The sequence below is a fragment of the Jatropha curcas genome, chromosome 3, assembly GCF_041381405.1.
Source record: "Jatropha curcas cultivar XTBG-Jc1 chromosome 3, XTBG_Jcur_1.0, whole genome shotgun sequence".
Classification (NCBI taxonomy): domain Eukaryota; kingdom Viridiplantae; phylum Streptophyta; class Magnoliopsida; order Malpighiales; family Euphorbiaceae; genus Jatropha; species Jatropha curcas.
In genome coordinates, this window is record NC_143153.1 from 6683146 (window position 1) to 6694037 (window position 10892).

At 30.0% G+C, this 10892-nt stretch overlaps 1 protein-coding gene across 1 annotated transcript; it reads left to right on the forward strand.

The window, feature by feature from the left end:
* Positions 1 to 8557: 8557 nt before the first annotated feature.
* On the forward strand, positions 8558 to 9438 carry LOC105640874 (uncharacterized). The gene has a single exon (XM_012225276.4). The coding sequence runs from the start codon at positions 8714 to 8716 to the stop codon at positions 9302 to 9304; it is 591 nt and encodes a 196-aa protein (XP_012080666.1). The 5' UTR covers positions 8558 to 8713; the 3' UTR covers positions 9305 to 9438.
* Positions 9439 to 10892: the final 1454 nt, after the last annotated feature.

A 10892-nucleotide genomic window follows, 5' to 3' on the forward strand; every position in this document is an offset into this window, starting at 1 on the left:
CCTAAGAATCACAATTTACTTTTCTTATAGCCATAGTAATTTATATTATCCCTGATGAATACGACAATATACTTTACTCCTCCAAGTAGTAATTATTTCTCATAAGTAAAAATCACTTCTCATAAATGGCTTTAAACAATGTTTCATTCCACCAACAGTATTTCTTATGAAAAATATTTATCACCCATTATTGTAGCAAATCAAATCAAATCATTCATCATTTAAACCTTACAAATATCATTTATGTAAATACACCAATTAATATATATATCATATCCAGAAAAATACTTATCTCAATAGTCATAATAAATTCCATTAACCAAAATCATGTAAACTTCATCAAATACATATACTAAAATCAATACTCTAATTAAATAGATTCTATTGTCCTTAGATCGAAATCATTTAGTTCTCTTATTAGATAATACTAGCACTCATTCTCACCATACTTCTTCTACAGGCACTATACACATATTCATGCATTTTATGTATGCATTTCACATTCAACAAGTATTAAATAAACATAGCATACTTTCATCATTTAACTTCAACTTAATACTTATAATCTTAATCATGCATAACTTAACATATCTTCTTGTGCACACAACAATACAAGTTCACACTTCATCTTACACACTTAAAATTATATAGAAATGTCATTTTCATGTTTAATTCGTAAACCAATATACTTCAAAGTTCATGAATCTATACAAGTGAATTCATTTTCATTTATAAAACAATCTTTTCGTTTATCAAAACTTTATAAAACCACACTTGAAAACTTAATTTTAATTTTTTTTTTTATATCCTAAGTTTTCAAAAGAAGGGAAAATCCTCATAGCAAAATCATTTATCCATAAGCAACCTAAAGAAAAGTATGCTTCTTATGGATTCAAAGTAAACAAACCTTTCCACAAGTCAATCATACTATCAATATCATGGATACAAATCAATTTCGAAATTAAAATTCATATTTTCAAAAGGCAAATCTCAACATATACTTATAACACTTAGAAATCATATCAACTCAAGAAAAAGAACACAAATCCTTAACGCCTCAATAATATCTCATCTCTAATAACCACCACATCGAATCCCTATCCCTTATTCTCTAAGAATTCTCTCCAAGAAGAATTCATTCAAATGGTCCAGAAGGACATAACCATTAATCATCAGTAGTAACCTCAATATATACTTTGCTTACTATGACACCATTCTCCAATGGCTGGTTGTTTTCAATTCAAACCAATATGGCATGTATTTAACTTAAATTACTCATACTCTCACTTCCAAACAATTAAATTCCTACCTATATATACACATATAGTCCTAGAACCGCCTAAACCTATGCTCTGATACCACTAAATGTAACACCCTCCGCCCAGTCCCGTGAGACCCGACGACGGATGCCACATTCGGTGCCGGAGACACCATCTTAACTTAACATACAAATCATAATATTAGATTATGAATTAGAAGTAATTGAGTATTCACAAGTTTGGCGAGTAATATGTTTTTGTTTTTTTTTATTAGATAATCATTTCATTTCGTTTTCATCTCTTTTTTTTTTTTTTTTGAAAAATAGATTGGGAAAAATTGTAAGAATTTCCCTTTAAAAACTGAGCTCACCAAACATGTGAATACAAAACACTCCCAATTAAACTCCAAACTCCCAACATCTCCAAATAATCATCATAACACAACAACGCTTCTATATTTTCATAACTATATAAATCCTCTATAGCATTTTAATATTCATCAATTAATTGCATTCAGTATATATATCAAGTCTTAATAAATTAATCATACCAACTCTCTTGAAATATTTTATATTCAATCATTTAATGAATCTTATGCTTATCTCCGAATATATACACCAACATAATTGCTAATTACATGCTTAAGTTATAATTCAAATAACACAATCTCCGAAAATATAGTACTTATACATGCCATAATTCTTGATTACATAAAGCTCAATATACTACTACCACAATAGTCACTTCTGCTTTGATACCAACTGTTACGCCTCGACTCTAATCATCAGAGGAATTGTCCGCTTTGGTGTAGTCCACGAACGCCCTACACCTTAGTGTAGTCCCCGCACACCCTACCCGTACGGTTTTGTCCCGCAGGTGAAATGGAAAACTTCCCAGGAGGTCACTCATCCTGAGATTTCTATTAAGCGAGCACACTGAACCCTGGAGTTCTTCCAACTCTCCAGCCATTACACCAAAAGGCACCTCTAATGATTAGTTTCCCCCTTTTCGATATATGATTCGATTCATTCCTGTGTCCCACATTCCACTACCCTAGCTAGCCTGCCATCCTAGGATCGCTTTGTCGGGTCGGGATGTCACATTGTAGCTAATTGATATTTTAAGGATTGATTTATCTAGACCGTATCTATTGTCATTCATAAACTAAATCAGTAAAAATATAAATTTTTGTTAAAATGATACTAATGGTGTAAGAAAAATAATATTAATCTCATAACTAATAATAATAATATTACCTCATAACTAATGGTGTAAGTAAGAAAAATAATATTAATCTCTAGGAATAGGGGTAGAAAATTTAGAGTAATTATACATAGAAATAGTGATACCATGTTGTAATACCCCGAATTTTTATTTTTGAAACTTTCGAATTTTTATTAAATCAAAAATCTTGATTTTCAACTATTTGGGCTATAAACACCAAACAATCTTAACTTGAGTCCAAAATTTTGCGAGTTGGGCCCAAGCCCAAGTATATTGTCGGAATTTTCGATTTGAGAACAGTTAAATCAGGTCAAACCATTGATTTGGACCAAATCGGTTCGAATAGAACCGGAATGGCCTTGAACTCTCTAGAAACGCCTCCTCTTTTTTTTTTCTTTCTTTTTTTTTCTTTTTTTTCTTTTTCCCCTCTTCTTCGGCGCGCGATCTCACCTGGCCCTCTCCTCCTCTCGTTTTTCGATCACCGGAGACCAGCGCCACGCCTTGCCGTCGCCTCCTTGCCGCAGCAGCTCCGGCCTCTCCTTCCCTCTCTCCGTTCGTTTCTAGAGAAAGCAACAGTCGCAGGAAGAGTTGCGACCTTGCCTCGATCGGAACCGCGTCGCAGTATCCTCCTTGGCTCTCCGGCGGCTCCAGGCGGTCTGAACGACGGCGCAGCTTCACACTCTTCCTCTCCATTGCCGTTCACCTGCTGGCACAGCAAACGCAAGGAACTGCGGTTGCGTTCCGAACGGGACAATAGCGCCACCAGTCCTGTTCTTCATTTTTCTGGCGACAATTGTCCTTAGCCGGCGTTTGTGACCCGATCTTCTCACTTGCAGTTTCTTCGACCACTACCTCCTTCACTTTCGACCGAACTAGCAGCGGCACTTTCTATTTGGTAAGCCGAATTTTGACCTTCTTCAGTAGAATTTATGAGTTCTTGCTGAATGATGAAGGATTTGATTCATGAATTAAGTTGATGTTAGAACTAAATTCCTAGCTACTACTGTTCATGCAATTTTATTAAGGAGAATGTGATTCTTCAATCTAATTTAAGTTATAGATTAATCTACTGAATATATTAGCATGAATAGGATGATTTATAGCTTGGAATTCGGTATAGCATGAGAATGACAGCAGTAAGCTTCAATCCAAGGTATATATATATATATATATATATATATATATATATATATATATATATATATATATATATATATATATATATATATATGAAATATGAGGAAACCTCAGATTTAATTGTTCATAAGCACAAACTGAAATTGATGTGAAATTGGTAAGTATGTTTGGTTATTACGGTTTTTTTTTAAGGTGTTAGAACAAATTTGATATGGCAGTAGCTAATCTAACCATTTGTTTAAGTTATTGCCTTGATATGAGATTTAGGATATTATCAATTAAGTTCTTGTTGAGAAAGGAGTTCATTGGCCTGTAATGTACAGGCTATATTCAGAAATCTGATTTCTTTAGCTTGGCAGGGGCTAGTTGGTAAGATTTTATGAGTTTTGCTAAATGAGTTTATATTAATGCTATATATTTATGATTCGTATTTAACAATGTTGTGGATAAGGTTTAATGATGTGATTGACAAAGAAATATGAACTATAGATTGGGATGACAATAAATTTAATTGAATTTTTATTTAGGTTAGCATTGATTCTTAGTGGCTAGTTTAGAATTTTAACAAATGTATAAATATATGTGGTTTATACCTTAAGCAAGGATGATGAAGTAAAGGCTCGACGGGGAGTTTATAATGAATAGAGGCTAAGTAACTATCAAACGAGAATAGTTGAATTTAACTTATCGATGCACGTTTTATTTATAAAGTGTACATTTATTTGATAATTAGTTAGAGGACAATTAACAATATCATTGGAACATGTTGGAGGTTATTATAATTTGTAAATTAATTGGTGAATGTTGACATGGTTGCTTTGAAAGGAGGTTGGGAATTAAATTGATTGATTGCCCGACGGATGGGCTGTGTGTATTGTTGATAAATATATAACATTATTGTGATATTTAAACAGGTAGATAGTCATATTTTTAGGGGAGGTTATGCCGAAATTTCGATAGAACCTAGATTAATTTTAATTAATAACATAATAAATAAGCTTATTTAGATAAATTCTATAATTTGATACATAATAAATAAAGGGCTCTAATTATTTATTTATTATCATCATTAATCATTTAATTATTTCATTATTTATTTATTTATTTTCATTATTATTGTTTATTACTATTATTTATTTTATTATTGTTGTTTATTGTTAATGCTACTTATTTATTTATTTGCATTTGGTTTTGGATGTCTAAATTGTGCATTGCATTACGATGTTTAATTGATTAACATGCTTGCATTTGATTGCAATGTTTGATTAATTGTGTTTTGAAAATGCTATGCTTTGTTTGTGTGGAATTGGGATGAAGTGGACCACCATGGGTTTGTGAGGACGGTCTGTGATATGGATCTTGAATATGATATGATAGTTGACCGTCGGCCGGGAAAATGGGAGATCGGCGCCCCCTTGTGCACCTGACGATATAGATTATATGGAAATTCACAGGATGGCTTCTTGTTGTTGCGCACCTGATAATCTAGATTTGATTGTAGCCCGCAGGGTGGCCTCCTGTTGTGAGCGCTTGATGATCTAGATTGGATGGAGACCACCGGGTTGCCTCCTGTTGGTATGGAAAAGAAAAGAGAGAATGGAAAAATAATGAGAGGACTGGTCAGTGAGGATTAGACCAGTTGGCCGTATGGGGGATCGGCTCCCTGGTGCACATGTATGAGAGGGCGAGCCATGTGTGAGGACGGCTCGTTGGGGTTTCAGGTGGCGCCACTGACTAATTTCCACGTGATGTGATTATATGAAGATGTTTATGATTGTGAGTGCTGATGATATGCCATTTGTGTGACTGGCTGCGTGAGCATATAACTAGTCGGATGACTAGATTAATATGTGTACACATTTGTGTGACTGCGTGTGTTGTGCAATAATTATTACTCCTTAGAAAACTCACATGTCTTGTTTAAATTTTTCAGGAAGTAAGTTTCTCTTTAATTCGGGTTAAGCTATGTTTCTTCGCCGCAGGGTTATTAAAAGTTTTCCTAGTTCCATAATTGTTTTGCTATGTAATTATATGTATAGGAAGCTGTGTATAACAAACAGTTAGTGACTCCGCAGTTGTAGAATTTACATACATCTAGTCGTGTAGTAATATAGATGAAGTAATTCTGTTAGCCTATACTAAAAATGTGTTGTATTGTAAATGGGGCTCGAACTGTGAAATGTAGAAGATAAACTTCGGCTGAGAAATAATAAAATATTGAGGTTTATTTTTTCATAATCATATGGACAGAATATTGAAATTTAGACCGAGATAATAGATTCTAGTGTTTCAGGCTTACTACGGGCCTCGGGGGCCTTAAGCTTACCTGGGCCCTAGTGCCGGTCCGACCCATGGAATCGGGTCGTGACACATGTAAGAATGATGAGTAGAAATAATAAGCCGATAATTGTGACAATAAAGACATCAAAATAAATATGGAAAATTCACTTAAATAGATTCCCAAATTGTAAAATTATAAATTTTAATTGTGTAATCTCTAATTTAGAAAGTAGAAGTTTTAAGTATTGATAATAAAAATAATTAAATATTTGAGTTAAAAAAAATTCATTAGTCAATTCCAAAATTTATTTATCTATAATTTTTTAAGATTTATTTATTTACCTTATTTACATTTATTCTCACAATTTAGAAGTGTTAGAGAGGAAGTCTAGGTTTATCATTTTCCATACTTACTCCATTTACAAGTAGTATAGCTTAAGTGGTTTTTTTTTGCCCATGAATATATGTCGGTGTGAGAACATTAACGAGAAATTAAGTTTTTTTTTTTTTTGCAATTTTAATTTGATTTATATTTCCTATTAAATTTCACTAAGAGTCTATTTGATTTAATTGTCTATCAACCTAATAGTTTGATAGCGGGCATTGATAGTTGGTGACTGATAGAGAGGTGTTTGGTAAAATTTTGGTATCGGTTACTCTTAAAATATAAAATTACCAGTAATAATATGATTATTATTTTATAAATTATGGTGTATAATGCACGTATATTTTTAATTTTAAGTGACATATTATTTTTTATTGTAATGTATTATAGGAATAAAAAATGCTAATTAAATTTTTAAATAATACTTAATAAAATTATTATTTAAAACAATTAAAAATAAAAATATTAATTTGAAAATTTTATCAATAGTTATTTTTATAAAGTTAAAGGAATCTAAATAAAATAATATATTTAAATCAAGGATTAATATATTGTTTACCCTCAATTTTAAGTTTTATTGCAATTTCACTTTGATTTGATCTTTATGCTAATTTCATCTTGAATTTTAACCTTTTATTGCAATTTCACTCTAATTTGATCTTTATACCAATTTCACCTTGAACTTTGACGTTTTATTGCAATAGCACCCTAAATTATAATTAGGACGTAAATTGTAAATAAAAAATAGATTCACTCTTGACTTTGGGCTTAATTAACTTAATACATTTGTGTGAATGAGGGAGTTTGGATTAATGGTAAGGACAATCTCTATTGTTATTTTTAAAATTTTAAAATTTTTCTTTTATTGATAATAAGTAATATTTAAAAATTAATTATTTGATACATGAACTCTTTTTTTTTTTTTATTAATTATGGTGCTATTGCAATAAAATATCAAAGTTCAAGGTGAAATTGATATAAAGATCAGATTGGAGTGAAATTGCAACAAAAGATTAAAATTCAAGGTAAATTTGCAACAATAGATTAAAATTCAGTGTGAACTGCAACAAAAGATTAAAATTCAAGGTGAACTGCAACAAAAGATTAAAGTTTAGTGTGAAATTGACATAAATGTCAAATTGGAGTAAAATTACAATAAAACTTAAAAATTAAAGGTGAAACCACATATTAAGCTTTTAAATCAACTAGCAGCTAATATGAAAAAGTTACAGAATGTAATTGATGGAATAGCAGCTGTTGGGGAAATACTAAGAGAAATGTTAAAATTTAAAAAGATAAAAAATATTGAAATAATTTAAAATGAAATTTTATAAAGTTAAGATAAATTAACTATTTTCTTGATCAGTTAAGGGGTTAAATTTATAAATAATGAAGATTTTTTTTATACATACAGAAGTTTGTGTTGACTCTTAGATTAACACTATTTAAATATAAATCATAGATTTAAAAATATTTAAACGACCTTTTGCCTTTAAAATAAGTTATATTCATTTTTTAAAAGAAAAATTAAGTTTTATTCATTTGTTATGATTATTTTTTATATTCAAAAAAACATATAGCATATTAATTATTTTTAACAAATAATTAAAATATAAAATTGGAGAAATAGATTAAAAATTTTAATATCTGTACATAATTTGCTTTTCACCGTGCATTAAATTTAAATTATTTAAATATTAACTTTATGCATCTAATAAAATTTTCACTTAAAAACCTTCTAAAAAGTAAAAGCAAAGCTTCAAGATATCAATTCGTATGTCAAAATAAATTAATTAAAAATTAACGTATAATCATTTTTTATTTTTTATAATGCCAGATTCGCTTTTGAATTATGAAAAAATATATAATTTTAAAATTTCAATTAAATTTGTAAATATATATATATATAAATATATACTATTCAATCTATATATTTTCTTAAAAATTCCTACATCATAATTTCCTATGGTATTTACATCTAATTTTTTTAATGAATTATCTTTATAGTAAAATTGATTTTACATATATGAATATGAGATTATATAATTATAAAATATTCGATAATCTTATTTTTTAATATTTATTTATATAAATCTGAATGGCATATTGTATATACGAGAGTTATGTATCTGTAGAGAAATTATTAAGTCTGAATACTAGTAAAAGCCCAGTTTAAGGGTGGAAAGGAGTGAGAACAGTAGTAAAAGCCCACTTAAAGTGTGGAAAGGAGAGAGAATGTTTAAATTGGCGTGTGATTCGAGTGTTGAACTCGTCCTTGATTTTGACAAAAGAGTTAGAAATTCCCCAAAACCAATAAATACTCCCAAGTTTTTTATTTGTTTGGAAAAATACACAAAGACCAAAATAAATACACTTTTCAAATCAGTACAGAGTACAAACCATAACCAAAACCATAACCAGAGTTATAATGAAGAATCTCTACAAGAAAGGCAAAGTCCACCCATCTCCGCCTATAACCGATCACTCATCACTACTTCCGGCAACGATTCTCACTTTAGCTGCTGCTCTTTCCGCCGAGGACAGAGAAGTCTTAGCCTACCTAATTTCCTGCTCCGGAACCTCATCAAACTCAAACTTTATTGGTCACCGGGAAACTACTCAAAATAGCAGCGATGGTAGGGACCATGATCCAGTGTTTGATTGCAATTGTTTTAGTTGTTATATGAATTATTGGGCGCGCTGGGACAGTTCGCCGAACCGTCAAGTGATACATGACATAATTGAAGCTTATGAGGAAGGATTGTTCCAGAAGAAGAAGAAGAGTTTGAAGAAGAAGAAGAACAACAAGAAAGAGAAAGGCAAGCGAGTTTATGATGAGTTAAAAGAGATTAGTAGTTCTAATACAGAGGAGAAGTTAATGAAGGAATCAGAATCAGTGGAAAAGAATTCCCCAGCTGAAGCTGAAGGTTTTGATGAGGAATTGGAGAAAGATAGCACTGTAAGGAAGATTACAAGTTTTATCGGAGAGAAAATATGGGGATTTTTTAGTAGAGATTAATTTAATTTTTTTTCTTTTTAGTGTTTTTTAATTCTTTTCCTTGCAAATTCTTGGAGGAGAATTTTTTTTTTTTTTTTTAATTTCTGGTTAATCACTCGTTTCCTTTAAATGCGAATTGAATTCTCATTCATGAATTTCTTTTTTTCATTTTTGGCTTACTGTTATGATTCAGAATTGAGAATTTTCATTAGTGCTGCTAAAAAATTATTTGCTTTTTATTGAATTGTTATTGATTTGTTTTAAAATTTTAAAAATTAATTTTTTTTCTACATATTACCGATCAATTTGTAAAAAATTATAAAAACTAGTACAATATCAGATGAAAATAAGGATAAAATAGGAAAAAAAAAACAATAATCTAGAAAATAAAATTTTGAAAAATGATAGATAAAATTGGATTAGAAATATTTTTTAGTTAAGATGAATGACATTGGCAACTATATTTTATTTTATTTAGATGTGTAGTGTAGGAGCTTGAAAGTGTCAAAGGTCAATATTCTTCAGCTTTGATCACCAACCGTTGACGAGAAAAAAGAATACGTATGACTTTGACTCTTTAGATGTTTCATGATTTATGGAGTTTTCTGGTAAGTTGCTCAGCTGATGAAGATTGAACAGTTTGTTTGGTAATGAATTTTTAATTTTTTGATATATATTTATTTGAAATTTACATTGATTTAAAATTTGAAGTTTTTAGCCATGCACTTGGGAGCTATATCCATCGCTATCCAATATAGCAACCACAAACTGCACCACCACCGCCTACCGCCCACCGCCCTTTACAGTTTTTAATGGAGAATAATAGAAAGAGATAAGGGCTACAAGAAAATGCCTTCAGACGTTGTTTTTCTGTTTTTGTTTGAGTTGCTAAATGATTTTTATTTCTTGAAAATAAAAAAATTATTTTTATTTTATTACTTAATTAATGACTAGGTCAAAATAGTCATAATCAAAGTTTTTACCTTAACCCAGATTAAAATTTTGTTTTAAATTTAATTCCATATAAAAAAGATTTAAGAGACAAATTGATTTTTTTTTTTTTAATTTCACCACGTCGTAATTTATGATTGGGTATAAAATGATATTTAAAATAAAATTACGTTATAAATTAATCAGCAATATTAAAATGTATTAAGGATATGTATGATTCAGTATTTTGTTAATGCTTAGGTCTTCAAAACTTAATACTTAGGTTTTTACATTTCAATCCTTAAAATTCGAGTGAGCTATTGGCTTAATAATTGGAGTGGAATTAGGACCGGTTATATAGACCAAAAATAATATCAATGTGTTTGTAGTAATTGATTAAGGTTTAATAAAATGGAAATTCATACTCTTGTTGTGTAGTCCACAGTCATAGGACTAAGGTTTTTTTTTTGTGCAAGATGTCTTATTTTTCGGAAAGCATATTTATGGAGAAGTGAAATTTTTAGAGAAATTATTTCTTAAAAAGTATAATTTAACCGTTTAATTTAACTGTTTATATCAGCGGATAGTTGATAGTGGTTACGGTTAAAACATAAAATGACTATTAAGAAATATAATTATTTTTCTATACATTATGATTATAATGTGTGTATATCTATAA

Bases quoted from the DNA above. Each gene is read 5' to 3' on its own strand.
- LOC105640874 (XM_012225276.4), top strand. From the start codon at position 8,714: ATGAAGAATCTCTACAAGAAAGGCAAAGTCCACCCATCTCCGCCTATA.